Raw genomic sequence first — 19,511 nt, 5'->3', positions numbered from 1 at the left:
CATCCTGTCTTTGGGTGCTTCTCTTCTGTTTCTGAACTGAACATGAATGTGGTGACTCAAGCTGCTCTAATTGGATCGTTCCTGTGTTAAAGCTCCAGTATGTAACATGTTTGGCTTTTTATTATCAAAAATCAAAAATGTCTTTCATAAATACGTATTTCACTGAAGTGGAATCACACCCACATACAAATGAAAGCTTTCTCGTACCTTAGAATGAGTTGTTACAAGTCGTTACAAATACATAAGTGGGCGACGCACCGAACCGAGGCGGCCATGTTGCATCGCCATTTTTTACGTTGAGTGGCAGCGTGACCGCAGGTAACCACGGAAACTCAGCTGAGCTGTCGGCTCAGGGAGAAAGTTTTCCAGGTAGCGCCTGTTAAAGGGACAACGAGGAGTTTTGGAAAAGCGAAGCGTTTTCACACTACATTTATGAGCCTCCGCGCGCACCGTGAAATTCTTTGACCGGCGCAAGACGGTCTCATGTTTTCATTCATCAAGAATTAAAGTCAGAGGTTCAGAGAGGTTCAGTTACCGTCGTAGTTCCGACCATAAACGGCCATTCAGCTGCGTTATTCTCATTAAGGAAACGCTGGTCGGCTCGACCAGCATCTCCGCCACCACTAATAATAACAAAATAACGATAGAGACAAAACGATATATTTATCGAAAATGGGCCCATTAACAAGTGTGGGTAGCGGAGATTCATCCACATTAACGTGAGACTTTTTTATAACCGAATAGAAACTCCTCGTTGTCCCTTTAAAACTGTCACCACTGTGTAGTGTGAGGAAGGACGGAGGCACTGATGTTGCATTCATGTGCAGTCAGGCAGACGGCCGTCGGCAAACCAACCGGATGTCATTTTACTCCACGAGAGAAAGACGGTAAAACGTGGGTCAGGTAAACAATACGACATCACCATGACAACATGTTGTCACGCCTGTATTGTTTTGCCTCGTGCTGACGGACCACTTGTTTACATAGACGCTTGTTTATCCTGTAACATGCAGCATCTGTTGTCTGTCTGACGTCTGCCCGATTTCACCTGAATGCAACATCAAGAATACGTTCAGATATGCAACCGCACCGCTAGATGGGGATAATTCCTACACATTATACCTTTAAGTGTAAAATTGATATTATAGAATATGTCGGTGTTTAATTTTAGTATTATTTTGTTTTAAAATATTTCACATTTTTATCTCCGTTCATCTGTGTGCTTACTGTACCGAACATTTACATATTGTCTGTCATCACCTTTATTAAAAACATATAGCACATTAAATATTAAACCAGGGGCCCTGATGGGCCAGTTGTGTTAGCAAGACATGTTTTTGTGTGTGACTGATGCTCAAATTTCTATAGGAACCTGAGGGATCATTACTTGAATTCTCTATTCACTGGACTCTGAAGACACTAAGAATAAAATGTTTTCAAATCCAAAGTCAGAAGTTGAGGAGCTGCAGGATCAGTAGATGAATCTCGCTGTCACTCAGGTGGATGAGTGAGTTGCTCAGTCCCTTGTCTTAGTGTCCAAAAAGTCTCTTTGGGTCATAAGTTGTGTTAATACCTGAGGGACGGAGGTTTTAAAAGCGACTGCTCTTTGGTTGGAGCTGATGAATGTTTGCAGACAGACTGTGTCCTCTCTGTCAGCCTGTGATCATTGTACCTTCAGCAGTGCTAATGGTAAATGAGATTTGGGATCTCGCCAAAGAGAAAATAACAGATGAGAAAGCCTGATGGAGAGAAGCTAAAAGACAGAAATGAAGGGATTCGTCAGGAGGTGAAAGGGAGGGATGATGAAAAGAGGGGGAGACGGGATAGAGGGTAGGAAAAAAATATTTGAGGTGGCCAACACTGCTGGAATCTAATAGGATCCCCCCCCCCCAAAAAAAAAGGAGGAGGGAGAGAACGAATTAAAAAGATGAGATTTTTTTTATTTCATTGCATTATTTTCTCTGCTTTAATCGCCACAGACGGGTTATTATTTCAGGGCCTGGGCGCCCGAGGCGACGCGTCTTAATCTTATCTGGAGGTGAGAGTCTGTAATCCCAGTCGCAGGCGGAGGCGGGGCGGGGATTTCTGGGAGGGCATTTATTGCGTTACACATCCTGCATCTGGTGGGACAGTTTATTGCGTTACACGTGGCGCAGCGTCGCTTTATTTTGTCCCCTGAGTTCTGGAGGCGAACGGCAGCATCTGTTGGACCAGAAGCTGCCCCTCATCTGATGGAATTATCTCCTCCCAACCAAACACTTACTGTCAAGGAAAATCTGGGCAGCATCGCCGCAAAACAAGTTTTCCTGAGACGTCGCCATAAAATTTCAACAAAGACCAAAATATGTTCTTCATCTCGTCTTAATTACAGTAGAGAATTTATTGCAGTCTGGGTTCGGACCTGGAGCTGCTCGAATCCATCACTCAGAAGAATTTGTTTGTTCTCATTTCAGCTGCTGTGTGTGATGAGGAATCATCCGTGAGCTGGAGATACTCTGTGTGTTTTTCAGATTTTCATCTATAAAATGTCAGTGACGCTGCTTTACACACACAAACACACACACACACTTTTTATCCCGTTGTGCCCATTAGTAACAAACAATAAACCACTCAACCAATAAAAGTGACTACGGCTACCTAGCAACTGCTGCCCATCCACATCCACATCCCTGTGAACAGGACAGCCTGTTAGACAAGTGGTTAGGGTCCACACAGTGAGTCCCTGGTTTGACTTATTGTCAACCAGACTCTTCATTTGTCCCCTGTTCACTGTCTCTGACTCCTCTTTTTTAAAGTGGGGTTGTATGATCTACAAATAGCCCCTAAGTACTTTAATTGCAGTAGAAGACTCTCTGCACTCCTCCCGTTAGCAACGCCAGCCCATAGCCCTGCCCAGAGATGTTCAACATACAGTGTTGTGAACAGACCCAAAGAAACGGCCTATTTTCGTGGCCCAAATGAGGTTTTACCTGAAAAAAAAATACACAGTTCCATTGTTTGCTATAATATAATTTTTTCCAGCCCTTCAACGTGCAGGAAAAACGCAGTTTTCATTTGGACCTAACCAACTCACGTATCCCTCTCCGCCCAGGGTTAGCGCCCGCCGATCAGCAGTTACCATACTTCAGATCTGGCGTTTGGAACTACGTAGTTTTTCGTATTAAGTATGACCCTCGTGGACAAAAATACAACGGTATGTCGCGACTCGCAAGTGTCACACCATCGGTGGAAATACAACAAACATGACAACACATTTACGGCAACATCACCCCGATGCGAAAACAAGTGGAACCAGAAAAAAACAAGAAGCAGATGGGTGATTTATCAGATGCATTTGTTTTATAATATTTTTTTACAAGGTGCTGTTTTTGTTTTATATGGTTCTAACTTTAAATATGCACAGCAGACTACTTTTGAGGTGAAACAAATGTTAGTAATTTAAAACTACAAGTTAAAAAAGGCATGGAAATTTCTCTTTTTTGTATCGAATAAATATTGTAAACAATGTAAACAGCTGCTGTCAGGGGGTGTGAGCTGTTGAGTCTGAGAGGAGGGGCCCAAGCTGAATGTTGTGTTTACAAACTGCAACGAACAAACCTACAGACTCTTCCTTTAAATGATGGCAAAAAAAAAAAAAAAAGCAGGTAGAGTTCAGGCTGTTCCCAGTGCAGTACTGTATGTGTATTGACATGTGTTTAGTTATGGCAGTTGTACTGTCTTGTTGTTGTAGTATTGACTTTATCACTTTTAATGATTCATATGCAGTGCGGTGCAGTGGTAACTAAGCAGCGTCTCTTCCTGGGCTCCTTCTGGAGTTCTGGAGACTCTAAATTGCCTGTAGGTGTGAATGTGAGAGTGTGTGTGTGTGTGTGTGTTGTTTGTCTCTATATGTGGCTCTGGTGACCTGTCCAGGTGAACACCTTCACCTACGTCAGCTGGGATGGGCCACCTGCATGGATAAGCAGTGTAGCCGATGGATGGATGATGGATGGTGAAATGACACCACGCTCTGCAAATGGAGAAATTCAAATCAGAACCTGATTTTTGTTACGGTCTCAAAGAAAAACCTTCCCTCTTTTTCTCTCTGCAGAACATCCACGGTCACAAGGGTCCAATCACAGCTGTGTCTTTTGCACCGGACGGCCGTTACCTGGCAACGTACTCCAACGCTGACAGCCACATCTCCTTCTGGCAGGTAAATGACATGAATACAGACACACACTCACGTAAAGACATCATTTGACAACCAACCAAACCAGTCAACTGTTCACGCCCAAGACAAATGTCACATTTTCAGCTGTGTGTAAGTTTTGCTACAGCTAACAATAGCAATAGCTGTTTACTTATCCCTGTTGTCGACAGCTTCAGCCATTATTGTGTTTACAAGGCTAAGAGGCTAATGCTTCTGGAGGCTACAGCGACTCTGGGTCATCCCTATGTTCCCCGCTCACCTGAAAAAGGCCTCTATGTTCCCCACTTATTAAAATAAGGCAGGAAACATAGCAGTAAATGAGACGTACCTGTTAGCATGCTACCTGTTAGCATGCAGAGCTTTTATGCTGAACCAGCAGCGTTTCTTCTACATTGAGTTGACAGCTTTTCATGCTAATTTAAGTCATATAGCAATAGCAAAATCTACTATTATTATTAACAAACTACTAATGAATAGGCCTAGATCATTCTTACTATTTAATTACATTTTTGTTTTTAATTTTAAGTATTTACACATTTCTTTTACAAACTAAAGGTTGTATGTACGCATGAGCATCCAGCTGTACATGAAAAATAACATCTATTTATTAATTTATTATTTACCTATTCATTATTACACATTTTGATCCTTGTTTGTAATAATTTGATACATTCAAACGTAAAAATGTATTCTAGAAACATCTAACTTAATATTAATGCAGAGTAACATGACACACACACACACATACACAACCATGAATTTCTTATCTTCTTCCCAGAACTGTTATTTTGAATGAAAGGTCTTTACGACCTCTGACACGACTGTCTGCAGACACACACACACACACACACACACACACACACACACTAATGGCATTACTGTAAGCATAAACCACTGCTAGCGCGCCGGCAAGACGGCTGCTGTGGTAATGAGCTGGCAGACGCTCTGTCGGTCAGCGTGTGTGTGTGTGTGTTCCAGAGAGAGAGAGAGAGAGAGGGAGGGGCAGTGTCGTCTCAGGAAATGATAGAGTTTCTCCTTGCTGTGTTTTTCCTACACACACACACACACACACACACACACACACTCTCTCTCTCTCTCTCTCTAGCTCTGCTTTCTTCACTGTTGGCCTCACTAGTTAAACTCAGCATTTCCTCAGAGGATTGATTCATTCCATCACTAACAGGAAGTAGTGATGAAGGTTTTCTCACCAAAATGTTTATTAACTGCAAATATTGACGGTATTGACTGGTGCCTGTTATTACTGTATGGTGCTCCACAATAACAGGCACCAGTTGGATAAAGACTTCTACTCACCTGTGATTCCTCTGATCTCTGTTATTATTCATAATCATTTTGATCTTACAAATAATGCAAGTAAACTAAAAAAGAGAAGTCTTATCTTAGGCCCTGATGTACTTCAGAATGGAAACAGTTTGATGCTAGAAACATGTTTATTCATTAATGTCGGATTAGGCTTCAGCTTTCACTTTCCTTGTTTGTTTGTTGAATCATTGCAAATCTTTCAATATGCATCATGTGATGATAGTATGAACTGAAAAACAAAAAAACAGCTTCCTGCTGGTTAATATAGGCAGATATGTGGTTATCCATTTTGTTCAGCTTTTTATTTTTTATTTTTTGTCATTTAAACTTTTATTGGCAGCCAGAGAGTCAAAGATACGAAGGAGTATTAGGGCCAGCAAAAAAAAAAAAAAAAACAGCCAAAAAAAAAAAAAATCCAGCGCAAGGGGGAAAAAAAATCAGTTAAAAAAAAAAAAAAAATCCGCCACAAGAAAAAAAAAAAAATCAGGTAAAAAAAAAAAAGTCAGGCAAAAAAAAAAAGACAATGAAAACAAGAAAACTTAAGCGGTAGGCCTACTCCCCCCCCCCCCCACCAAAAAACAAACAAACAAACAATCACACACACACAATCATTTATACAGTAAGTTACATAGAGATATATATGAGCTAACGTTTAGCGTGATTAAACGTGACTGGAGACACCTCTGTGACTAGACCACCGCGATCCAGGTCTCTGCCTCCTCCTGTAGTATTTACAAATACAAATACTATACAGGATAGGCCTATCTCCTCTCCTCCTCTCCTGTAGTAGCCTATTTGTAGTATTTACAAATACTACTACAAGAGCCTGTCTGTCACTCTCCTGCTGTCATGGAGCTTTTTTTTTCACCTGACTTTTTTTTTTCTTGTGCCGGATTTTTTTTTTTGCTTGCTTTTTTCCCTTGCGCCGGATTTTTTTTTTTTTTTTGGCTGTTTTTTTTTTTTGGGCTGGCCCTAATACTCCTTTGTACAAAGATGATACAGGACTGATACGACAAGATCAAGTTAATCATAGTTACCAATACAATTTTTGATTCTTATAGAGAAAAAATGAGAGGAGATAAGAAAAAAAAAAGGTAAATAAAAAAACAAGCGCATACAAATACAAAGAAATTATGTGGTACATATATAAATACATGAATTTAGTGGGGAAGGAAGAGGAGAAGAAAGAGAGAGAAGAAAAGGCGAAGCTGTACAGAGATCGATTATCAGAATCAGATTTATTTGCCAAGGATGTACAGACATACAAGGAATTTGACTCCGGTTTATGCACTCACTTGTACACACATAAGAAAGACATGGGGACAGCAACAAGAACTGGGCAATGACATAATACAACAGAGAACAATGACATAATACAACAGAGAACATGTACAAGTATAAACATAGATAAGTAAAGTGGCAGGTGGATTAAGGTGGTCAGTCGGTAGTGCAAATAAACAATCTCAATAGTTCAGGGGGAGGGTTTTTTTTCAGCTTTTTATAAAGTTAGTTACAGTTGGACCTGACCAGTGTTTCTGATCTTTAAAGGGAAAAATTCCGCGACAATAAAAAAGTCTCATATTAATGTGGATGAATCTCCGCTACCCACACTTGTTAATGGCTCCATTTTCGATAAATATATCGTTTTGTCTCTATCATTATTTTGTTATTATACGTGGTGGCGGAAATGCTGGTCGAGCCGACCAGCGTTTCCTTACTTTCGGTTTCGCGGACGCTGCCCGGCGAGTCATGACGATAACGCCGCCGAATCGCCGTTTATGGTCGTAACTACGACAGTATCTGATCGTCTTCAAACCTCTGACTTTAATTCTTGATGAATGAAAACATGAGACCGTCTTGGGCCGGTCAAAGAATTTCACGGTGCGCGCGGAGGCTCATAAATGTGGTGTGAAAACGCTTCGCTTTTCCAAAACTCCTCGTTGTCCCTTTAAGATGGTTATCCAGATGGATGATTTACATCCAGTATGTTTGTCCTCCTCAGATGAACACCAGTCTGCTGGGCAGCATCGGGATGCTGAACTCGGCCCCTCAGCTCCGCTGCATTAAGACCTACCAGGTTCCTCCGGTGCAGCCGGCGTCCCCGGGCTCCCAGAACCACCTGAAGCTGGCGCGCCTCATCTGGACCTCCAACCGCAACGTCATCCTGATGGCCCATGACGGCAAAGAGCACCGCTTCATGGTCTAAACCAGATCCTCACCTCTCAGTCGTATCTCTGTTCTTTTATCGGACAGTTCTGCGCCTTTTACATTTTTTTTCCTCCTCTGAGGCAGAATCTGAAAAGCTGTAGCGTGAGTTTACTAAACTGGTCACTTTCATTTTAGCTCCCAGAATTTTTCCTGAGCTGCTGAGTCAGTCAGTTGAGAGAGTGTGAAATGAGGGAGGCTGATAGTCAAGTCTCATGTGGTTTTAATTCAAAGGTGAAGTATCAAGACTTCTGGTCCCGGTTTGGACTGGATTATTCTTTGGAGATAATTGAGTGATGTGTTTAAGGGCCGTGGTAGAAGCCTTGTTTACATTTTAGACTGCATTGATGTATTTTATTCATTCACACCTTCGTCTCATTCCTATTTATTTGTTGCATGTCACAGATCTTCACTGTGTTGGATCCCACAGAGTTTTTAGTTTACTGATTATGAAAATCGTATTAATTAATAATTAACTATTAAATGTTTGGAAGTTACTGGAGCCGTTTGTGGATTTACTTTACAGAAACACTGGACTGGTACATACGACTGAAAAACCAATTCATCTTTGGCATTTTATTCATTTTCTGCTTTTTATATTAAAGTTTGTTTGGGAGTGGATCCTGTTTAGTTTTCACAGCTGGAATGAATCATTTCTAGTCGACTGTTCTTCTCTTGAAAGCTTTGGTACGCTCTGAACTCTGTCAGACGAGTACACACTTTTCACATTTGTGCGTTGGTGTGTGTTTGCACTTTGGTGCTCGGCTTTTTACTTTTGTGACACCTCGGAGGCTTTTCCATCCTCCGCAAGCTTCACACAGATTCGTGCGTGTGTGTATGTGTTTACACCCAAGTGTATTTTATCTGTTAAACACACATTCTCACTTCAGACCGTTCGTCCTAAAAGCTGGGGTCCAGTAAACCTTGAGATGCTGGAGGTGCAGCAGTGAGTCACCACAGATATGTAGAGACTCAATGAGGAGGATTCACCCCAACTAAAGTAACTATGGTTACTCTGGTCACATTTAAGGTGGATGGCAGCAACACTGGGGGGTTGTGGGATATATAGACAATATAGACTACAAAGAATGGTAGAGTACTGACTGCCAATAGAATCAGCTTCATCAGAAATGCAAATACGGGACTTAAAGGGATAGTTCAACATTTTGGCATAATCCCTATAGTCATAGCAGTAGGTTCATTACCTTTAATTGTTGGTGCAAACTATTTTTAGATTGGCGGGGCAGAGACGTGAGCTACACGGTATTTCCATGTTTTTCTCATCAAATTAAATACACAATCCAACAGCTCCAAGTAACTCTAGTGGACAAGTTGTGACCTGCACATTCACCACACTATGAAATATGTCTTGAATGTAGTTCTGGCTACGCATTTGCCTCAAAAACTCTGTCTGGTAACGTTCCATTATTATCTCATAACATGGTGAATGTGCAGGTCACAACTTGTCCACCAGAGCGTTTTGGAGTTGTTGGATTGTGTATTTGATGAGTTTGATGAGAGAAAGGCGGAAATACTGTACGCCAGAGCTCACCGCTCATCTAAAAACAGCTTGCACCAACAATTAAAGGGAATGAACCTACTCTATGACCATAGGGATTATGGCAATAAGAGAATTTTCCAAAATGTTGAAATATCCCTTTAAACATTCTTTGTTTAGTGGCTTCTTTGTACTTGAATTCGATCATGTAGTCAGCTTTGTTCACAGTTGTTTTGTGTTGCTTCAGTCTTTCAGTAACAGCTTCAGTAGTTCACCACATGTCGGTCCAACGTCCCTCTGGGCCGACTTGTCCCCATCTCACTCAGGATGTTAAACTTTCCTCAGAGGGGGTTCTGTGCTTCTTTACAGACAATGATGCTACATATTAGACTGGTAGATGTAGAGGCTTCTCTTCTTATGACATTCTTGCACCCATCTACTTTTTGGAAGGTTTCTCTGGATATAAATGTGCGTATACAGTCAGAAGTGCTGTGTGCTGTGACCTGGTGTTATGCAGTTTAGTGTATTTATTGTGGCTAATGTGACTGTCTGCCTGGCACTAACTAGTTCTTTGCATGAGATGGTTGGTTTCTCATCCACTGGCGTAGTCTTCTTCCAACCTTAACTTACCACCTGAACAAATATCACAGTATTCCATTTAGCATTTTCAACCTAACACAAGGCGCGAGCTTCGTTTCACACAACTCACAGACATGAGGTGAAAACAGCAGCAGCCACATGCTATCACAGCTGCTCACAGGAATCTATTGTACAGTTAAATATTTATTTTTCTTGCTGACTTCTAAAATAAATCTGTAACTCTTTTCTTAAATGTTTTTAACATTCCTTCTGGCCCGTTAGCCGGGCGCTAACCGTACCCATTGCCTCTTATGGGGAATGCTACGTACAACACAGCTGTAACAGTGGTGTTTTTCTGTGGACCTCTGCTAGTTCATCTTCTCATGAAGGCGTCGGTGTGTCAGTACACTATGACCTGTTGTTTTTGCACATTAAACCTTAACTGCTTTAAGAAGTTTTATTGCTCAGAGTTTTATGCAGAGAGAGAATATGTACATGTATGTATACAGATATGATATTTATGAAGTGACAGTTTTCTGCCAGTATCTCCACCAAGGAGCTTTATGTTTGAGTGTGTGTGTGTGTGTGTGTGTTAGAAGGATAACACAAAAAAGTACTGAACTGATTTGCACCAAACTTGGTGGAGGGATACGTTCAGTGGGTCAGTCATCGGCCACACCAGAGCCTTTTGACTGGGTCATAAACTATGAGTTTGAACTCCTTGATGTGTTTTGACTGTGGCCTTGGTGGAGCCCAGTTCTTAGTTGTTTAGATGTTTTTATGTCGGTGTTTGTGTCTCCTGCAGCAGCTCACTTGTGTCTGAAGAGTTTAGATACGAGCACACCCTCCTCCCCTCCTCTCCTCTCCTCTGTCCATCCTCCATCTGTCAGTTTCATTAGTGCAGTCAGAAAAGCTTCTAACACCGTTACACACCTGTAAACCCGAGCGTGTCAAAGCTTTTCACAAGTTCTTCCTCGCTTCAAAAAAAAAAAAAAAAAAAATCCAGCAGCTCGTCAGATGGGTTTTTGAAGACACACACACACACACACACACACATACACACACATCAAGTCCCATCCAGCATTGGTACGCCAGGTCGAGACAGCTTTGAGATCTTGATTTTACATTTTCTCCACCGCTCTTAACAGTTTGGGAAAATCAGTTTTTGGCAGGCTCTCAGGGGACGAAAGGTGAGAAAAATAAAGAAGGCAGAGAGGAAGAGCTGGAGAGTAAGTAACAAGCCAGGAACATCAGGGCATCCACCCAGAAAAAGAAGGCTCCTCGGTGAAGGTAGTGAACCGAAAGGTCTTAGAGAGCCTTGTGTGTCGTGTTTTTCTTTTTCTTTTGCTCATCGACTACAACATGAAAAACACGATGCTGCTGCTGAGGATGTCTCTGAAACCTGCACCATTCAGATCAACAAGCTCTGAGACGACAAACTCTTAGTTTCTTCTGTTTTCTCCTCGGTTCACCTCCTGGATGTGTGCAGCAGCTTCTGCCTCCAACTGTAAACCATCAGGTTTCCCTTCTGTTTTCAACACTGCTGACTCTGTGCTTTACAAAGTCTCTGCTTACACACATTCATTTACTTCATTTCACACTAAATGTAATGAACCTTTTTTTTTTCTTATTGATTCTGATGTGATTATAAATGAATTGTTTATAGAGACAGTAAATTCGGTCTGAATATTTAAGAGTGTGTGTGTGTGTGATGTAGTGCATGTATACAAGCCTCCCACAAGTTGAATTTACTGTGCATTATAAAACGTGTTTAAATGTGTTGCGTGTAGTTGTTGTTTTCGTGTCCAATAAAGGTGAAAATGAGACTGTCAGATATCTGTCTACTCTTTGATTTCACGCATTTCCCCAAATGAAGATACACAAACCAGCAGCAGGAGAGTTTATACACGTCGGTGGTGTGCTGTGTAGTCTGCACTTTTCAAAACTCAACCCCACTGACAGTCAGCACCAGTCTGGATGACAATTCACTGCATTTCCTGTGGCTGCTTCACAATAAAAGCATCCCTGTGGTCAGGCGGTTTAATGCTTTCGAGGTCAAGCGGCAGTAGGAAATTAGCATTAGCAGTAAGTTAATGGAGCTCTGATACAGCACTAAACAGTGAGGCTGATACCAATGAGATGAAATTACAAACAGTAATGCTGTATAAACACAATGTAACATTATTATACACATGCAGCTTCCTGTGCGCCCATCATCCACATGAAACCAATCTGAGTCCAGCGAGGCCACGGTCAAAATACAAACCAGCTCATAACGAGGGAGGATTATTGAACGTGAACCGACTGAAGTGATATTAAAGGAAACATGGAGATCATAATTAGTCTAGAACGAGGGCTCAGCTTTAAACTGAAAGGAGAGTATATCAAATATAGGATGCAACATACTCTACTCTCACTGTGTTCCTGTCTGTCTTTTTAAATAGCCTCTGAGAGCAGACAGGACCTGCTTCAGTGTTTCTCTGATCACAGAGAAACTGATCAATCTCCTTTAATCTCACAGCTCTCATCCAGCTCATATTTGAACTGAGCTTCATATTTTCATAAAGCCAATTTAGAAACATATAACATGAAGTCAGTTCATAATTCAAAGGTGAGCTGTGATTAAAGTGGTAGTTGTACATGTTAACTGTGTGTTCAATAATTCACTTTTAACTGCTGTATGAAATATTAAGTGTGAGGCAGCAACAGAACAGAGAGATTCTCAAACTTCCTCTTCTTTGACTCTTCAAACATTTTAAAACATTACTTTGAGTTTAAAGTTGTTAGTTGTTAGTTGTTATACTTATTTGTATATAATAGTCAAGTCAAGTTAAATTTAATGTCCCCAATCAGACAATTAGTGTTGCAGCATACTGTACTGTAGTGCTTGACATGAAAAGACACAACAGACACCAGAACAAGGAGCTCAACAGGACTACATGATGACACAACAAAATCCACACAAAACACACACACGCTTGTGCTCGTCACATGGCAAAGACAACACTTCTGCCAGAAACAAAAATGGAAAATGAATCAAATCGGAAATACACTGACGTATTGTTCACCGTTGGACCACACAGTGAAATACAACAACTAGGAGAATTAATAAAGAAGTAAATGTGTGTGCTTACCTCCTTTTCCCTGAATGAAGGAGGCCGATGGCTGTGGGAGAGAGGGAGTGTTTGTATCTGCTGGTCTTAACTGAGGAGAGGAACTGGATCTCCTGGTGCAGAGGGTGAGACTGGTCTGACAGGATGAAGACAGGATGAAGACAGGTTACTCTGCTGGAAACAAGTGATCTTACAGCTCATTTTTTCTATTTTTTTTTGACAAAGCATCATTGTTTTTAGTGTATTCTACACCTGATTTAAGACTCGCGGCAAATCCGACCCTAACACACAAGAGATGGTAACAGAAAGCTAACACAAGAGGAAAGATGTTATGTTATGTTTATTTTATTTGATATGCAAAAAGTAGAAAAATACGCACATCCCAAAAAATTGTAAGCCTGGGTGCTGGACTAGAAGGTAAATACTCAATGAAAAGAAAGGGAAGTCCGCACATCAGAGATGGCTCCCATCAATTTATTGTGTAACGTTTCGGGGGGAAGCCCTTCGTCAGACATTTATTTGATATGGACATCACAAATACATTGACACTGTTCCAGTGGACAGACCAGATGCTTTGCTTGGGTGTTTTTAGCACGTGCTAATTTTCAACACTAGTCTACTGTATAAGCAGCTATTCTAAAAACACAGAGCATATTATCAACAGTATGAGATAAAACAAAGTGCATGACACAACATCACAACAGTAATATGCTAATCTAAAAATACAGAGCACAAGATCAGCGAGAGGAGATGAAGCAAACAGAAATCATGATCGCAGCAGTAATATTAGTAACAATGAAAAAGTCTGTATTTATACATGTGAGCATTGTTGTTTTGCTTTTAACCATGCTGTTATAGTCCTCTGTTAAGAATTTGTATCAGTGTCCAGTTTCAGGTGAGTGGGTAAAGTGTTCCATAGGTTAACCCCTCTGATTGAGAAGGCAGACTGTCCAAATGATGTTGTACATTTGGGAACAATGCAGTCGCCATTGTAGGAGGCTCGTGTTGAGCTCCAGTGTCTTTTTATCAGTGCAGAAAACAGGGGTGATACACAGTTATGAAGACATTTAAAAACCAGTCTGATGTTACAGTAAATTATACAGTTTTCAAAGGCAAGAAGGCTGTGTTTTCTCAGGACATTCTGTTACTCAGAGCAAATAAACCAAAGTGAAGCTGTGGAACAACTTCTCCACTTTCAGGTTGTGACATCAGCTCATTGTTACCTGCTGTACAATTGTAACAATGTAATTATAACTGCTGCTAACACCCACGTCTCTTATACCTATGCAGATACTACTACCTGTCTTTTTATTTCTTATTACTGCTGCTAATACTTTATGCACTTTATTTTTTCACAGGTGGCAATGCTGGGCAGCGGTTATCTGTCTTTCTACTACAAGTGCTGCTAACATTCTGTATCCTATTATGTTTGTGCAGGTAGCAATGGCATCGTTATCTGCTTTCTTTTTTTCCATTGTTATTATTATTATTTGTGATCTGTGGAATGTCTGTCAGTTTTTTAATGTGAGGACTACGGACGGAAACTAGCTTTGAGCTAAATCCGGCACACTTACATGACACCACAGCGTTAAATTGTTCATTAATGTGCACTGTCCTCGACAAATAAACAATAAATGAAAATGAAAAATGAGAGAGAGAGAGAGACTCCTGATGAATCTGTCTTTACATCCATCACAGAAGGAGAAAACCCTGATGTGTTCCCATAGCATCACTCAGTGGAAACACACAGCAGGAACCAATGTTTTTTGTTCAGTTTTTCTTAAAAAAAGAAAAAAAGAAAATCGATTGAGTACAAACTGTGGAGACTGAGCTACTGACAGACTTTGTACAGTGACATAAGTGATCAGTGCTGCTGTTTTGTGTCACAATAAATAATCACATGGAGTTCACAGAATCTTGTAATCTAACAGTGACCTTTGACCTCTCAATACCTCCAATCAGAAACACTGACCGTTTCTCCTTCACATCTTCCTCTCTCCTCTTCCTCCTCCGCTGTCCTCCTGCTGCCTGCTCCTCCTCCCTGTCCACCGCTCGTCAGTAGGAACTCCATTAGGTTTTAACAGTATTGATCAGGAGCAATAATCTGCAGTCACAGGTCAACGTTTTCTCTCATCTTCACACCTCCACCTTCAGCTTCCCTCACACAGAAGCAGGAAACCACCTGAACCCTTTGAAAAGTTTGAAAACTAACTCCAGGAAGAATTTGTACTTTCACCTCATCCAGTGATGGAGGATCACTGCTGGATTTTTAATTTGGACCAGACTTACTGTATAAGAGCCGGCTGGGAATACAACAGCACTGGGCAGGTTGTAGACATTTAGACACGTTTTGAACATTGAAAGTGATTCATTCATTTCACACATTAACAGTGTGGACACCTGTCTGGGTAAAAACCTGATTTTATATACAGATACATGCTGTGTTGAATTATAAACACTCGGAGAACGTTACAGGAGATAAACTGTTGTAATATTCTTCGTTATTTCTCTGTTATTTCAGCCATGTTTCATGCCAGGTTTCTGATTTATTTAGCTCCGACCCTCATCCGCACAGGCTGACATACAGTAGTTGCGTCCTTAAACTGTTGATCTGAGGCAAACGTCATACAGACATGGGCAAGGTGGAACACCTGATCTCATCTAATCTGAGGGGGGAATGATTGATGATAAATGTATATGTAGATTTCATGTGTCTTAACTGTTTTTTCACTGATCTTGTTGTTTTTTGGGCAGTATATAAAAATGCTCTTTTGATTGAAAATTGTTGTCTGTCCACTTATCATACATCTGGTCTTTTACTGTCTCCTTTTTCCAGCCATGTAGACACTATTTTATTAATACTGGGTTTTAAAAATGCTGCTTATTTTGGGCCTTTCTCTTGGCGTCACGTCCTGCGTTTCTGCCCAGTCAGCACCTGATCTGAGTACCTACCCTGAGGCAGGGACTTGTTTAGTCCCCGTAAAAGGTCCGGGGAGATGGTCCTTCAGGGACAGTTCCTTCAGTGGAAACGGCCTTAAAGACCACAAACTCTGATACACTGAAACTAAATGTTGAATGTAAGTTTACTTTTATTTTTAGGTTATGGCTTTACATGTCATTTATATTAGTTCACACAAACACTCTCCATCTGATACTGACCTGGCCTGGCTGTCAAATTTTAAAACTCATTGTTGCCCTGCACTAGTCAGAGAAGCTGATTTAATCAGAGGCCTGACTGTTGTGTGTGTGTTAAGATTTCTCTTCTTTGTTGTTCAGTGTTTGGTCTCTACTGTCCCTAGTGTTGTTGTTGCCCTGCGTTAGATATCATTATGGAATAAAGAGTGGAATAAAGATAAAGTCTACTCTGCAAAGCAGCAGGAGGTTCAGTTACTTATTGGTCGACAGAGCGAGGCAGTAAACCCAACTCTCTCTCTCTCTCTCTCTCTCTCTCCCCATGTGTTAATTCATTCTTCCACACCTCTCCCTCTTGCCTCCTTCCATCTCAAAAATTTTAACCCACTTTAAATCAAACCTACTGTATGTTTTCAGGTTCAAACTGTTATTTAAGTACCTTTTTATTGCGGAGGTGTTTTTTTGTCAAGCAGCAGTGAAAGCACGTTGGAATCAAAGGTGGTGTGTTTAAGTTGCTCTGGTGGTGAAAGTTTTGTCAAGATCAGAAAGTCATGTTGTTCAAGTTTGTGTATCTATCCATTATTGATGTTCCCCAAAGTTCCTGCATTTCAGCTGTGAGTGTGTTTTTTTCCTCCTCAAGATAAAAAGATTATCAAAAGATCCGTGGTTGTTTATAATCGATGTGATCTCACAGCTGGATGGGAGAAGGTTTTAGGGGAAAAACAGAAAATATTTCATCAGTGAATGTTTTGTGGGGACGGAACAGTGTGAGACGACCCAGATACGGCTACAGTACCACAAGGTTGTCTTTGAATAAAGAGAAAATAATGATAAAGAAGATTTCTTTGCCCCCCAAATAACTACAGCAGACATAATGCTGTACATGAGGAGAGGCTACATGCAGTAAAATGTTGTTGATGAAATGTAATAAATACTAAACAATACTAAATAATAAATAAAAAACCTGTGTTATCCTATTTTTCTTTTAGTAGAATATATGTCTCTGGTTTTCCTACACTAAATGAAAAATTAACTGTCTCTGCTTCAGCACTGTCGCAGTCTTTCCCTCATTAGGCTGAAGACTGACATGTATACACAACCTATAATATTACACCCAACGTTTGAACTGGAATTTAACAAAGGGCTTTGTTTTCATTTATTGAGTAAAAAGACTTGAGCTCCATTTGTCAATACCCTGATCTCAAGCTTATTTCTAAGCCCCTCCCATCTCGTTTATTAACTTTCACTTCATCTTATCCTTGAACTAAATTCGTACAATTCCCTGTTTAACTTTGGAAAATCAACTTCCAGTATTTACTGTGAGAACAAATATGATCCAGTGTACTCTACTTAAAGTCTCTCACACATCATGTATTTGCACATTTCAGTTGAATGTGCTGTAAGCAGCTACATCTCTTCCTCCTACATTGTCGCTTCCTTTGCACCACTTGTGGTAACAACTTTACATTTGGTATGCTTGGAAAAAAGTCAGTTTACATAATCAAGGAGGAAAATAATGATGGCGATGTAGTAAAAACCTGATATCTTACAGGTGCAGTTTATTATTATAACTATTTTAAACTGTAATTTAAAGTGTTTCTGACAAGACCACAATAGTGGGAGAAGGGGAAAGAGCCTTCATATGACCAACTCTACATATCAAACTCGAGTGTTTGTGATGTGTGAGAGGGTGTATTATGCACATGTGTATGGATGTTTAGAACGCTATGTAAATTGATAATTCTTACCTTTCTATTGTTCTTATTCACCTGTCCAGGGACTACGGATGGAAAGTAGCTAAATCCGGTACAAGGCATCTCTTCTGATTTCGAGACTAATGTTATTTTGTACACTGTCCCTGATACAAATAAACATATTAAACTCAACTAAACAAACAGAGGGAGTTGGACATCAAGAGTCTGTTATGTTCTGGAGGTGTGTGTCCTCAACTTAATGTCCTGGTTTGAGTCCAGCTTCAGGCCCTCTGCCTGAAGGCTGAACCTCATCCTGTCTCTCCTTTAGTTTTCATCTCTCTAAATAAAGGCAAAGGCCTGGGAAACAACTTCAACTTAATAAAAGAACCATAGTCTGCCCTGAGTTATCGTTTTATAGTTACCACAGCAGAAATAACAGCTCGGTCTTTGTCTGTTTGGAGATTTTATCAGATGATGCTGCAGGATCTGACCGCAGGCCGTCCAGACCGGGGTTAACCTGGGTTTGTTTTCATATCAGCCTGTTTTGAAGTCAGATTTCAGATTAAAATGTATCACTGCAGCCTTGCAAGAACTTTATTCTAGAAACAGTTTTAAATCATCCACTTATCCACCTGCATCTTCTCTCGGAGCCTCCTGACAGCAGCCGCACATTTCAACATCAGAGCCTTCAACCTGCTAAGTTCCCTTTAATCCTGAGAAAGTATCTGCACAAAGTCCTTCTGTGTCGACGTTTAAAGAAAATGCGAAGGAAAGTCGATGTTAAGTGGCGAGTGAAGAGGAGATCAAAAACAGGACAATATGTGTGTTTAGCTCCGACAAGCCTGGAGTTCTGTGTTAAAGTTGGTCATGATGGAGAGAGAGAGAGAGAGAGAGAGAGAGGGGGAGGGAGGGGGGAGATGAGGGGGGCTTAGGTTTCGATTAGTTAAGAGCAGAGAGGCTGTGATTCTGCTCAGCTGGAGAGAGAAAGTATTGACATGGAGTCAGAGAACCTCGGCTTCCCCTCGTCCCCCCCTCCTCCGGTCCCTCAGGTAGGCATTAAAATCCAGCCAAGCGATGGAGGGATGGAAGGATGGAAGGAGACGGAGGGGTGGAAACCCCCGAGAGCCCGACCTAAGCTTTGATTCACCGGGGTTTCTCACATCAACTGCAGGAGGCCGGGGCTGGCTGCAGGAGGAGGAGGGGGCGGCTGGTGGGTGGGGGGGCTGTCTTAAAACCACAACGCTGTCAAAAATTAATCGCCGCCGCTTTACTTTTCAATTATCAATTCAGTGTTGAGCCGCGCCGCAGCTTAGGGCAGGCTTAAGGTTACTAACGGCTGTTAAGACGCAGGGGTTTGTGGGATTGGAGAAGGAGAGAGTGTGTTTGGTGTTTTAACGAGGTGAGGAGATCAGAGATAAGGAGCCGCACAACGCTGAGATCCTCACAATCCACTCCAAGAAGTGGTGCGGGAATATGTTTTTACACTTGACTTGGACTTCGTATCCTCCAAAACCAAGGTCCATCATACACTGACCTGGGTCAAAGGTCACATTACAGTTTTTTACTATCGTACACTTTTTTTTAAAACTTGTCACAGTTAGCTGTACAATTAACTTTTTTTTTGTTCATTTGACACAAAATAAACACATTTAAAATGTGTTTTAACTTCTTTTACACACAAGCTCAACCAAGACCAAAACAGTAGATGTTACTAACTGATACATTTTCAATTGCTTCCGCCGTTTGTCAAAACAGAAAACCTCATGTTCACAGCT

The 19,511-nt window shown here is 41.1% G+C and overlaps 1 protein-coding gene across 1 annotated transcript in view; it reads left to right on the top strand.

Annotated features, from left to right (window-relative positions):
* wdr7 (WD repeat domain 7) overlaps window positions 1-8,217 on the top strand; it is a 71,208-nt gene extending 62,991 nt beyond the window's left edge. Inside the window, exons 10-11 of the mRNA XM_085794244.1 lie at window positions 4,091-4,195; window positions 7,518-8,217. Coding sequence (XP_085650370.1) covers window positions 4,091-4,195; window positions 7,518-7,721 — 309 coding nt within the window. The 3' untranslated portion in view covers window positions 7,722-8,217. The remainder of the gene's footprint in view (window positions 1-4,090; window positions 4,196-7,517) is intronic.
* The last annotated feature ends 11,294 nt before the right edge of the window (window positions 8,218-19,511 follow it).

The sequence above is a fragment of the Trachurus japonicus genome, chromosome 12 (genome assembly GCF_045865225.1).
Source record: "Trachurus japonicus isolate A0001 chromosome 12, Traja_1.0".
Taxonomy (NCBI): Eukaryota; Metazoa; Chordata; class Actinopteri; order Carangiformes; family Carangidae; genus Trachurus; species Trachurus japonicus.
Note: the sequence above shows the minus strand (reverse complement) of the source record. Positions and strands in the feature narration are given on the sequence as shown.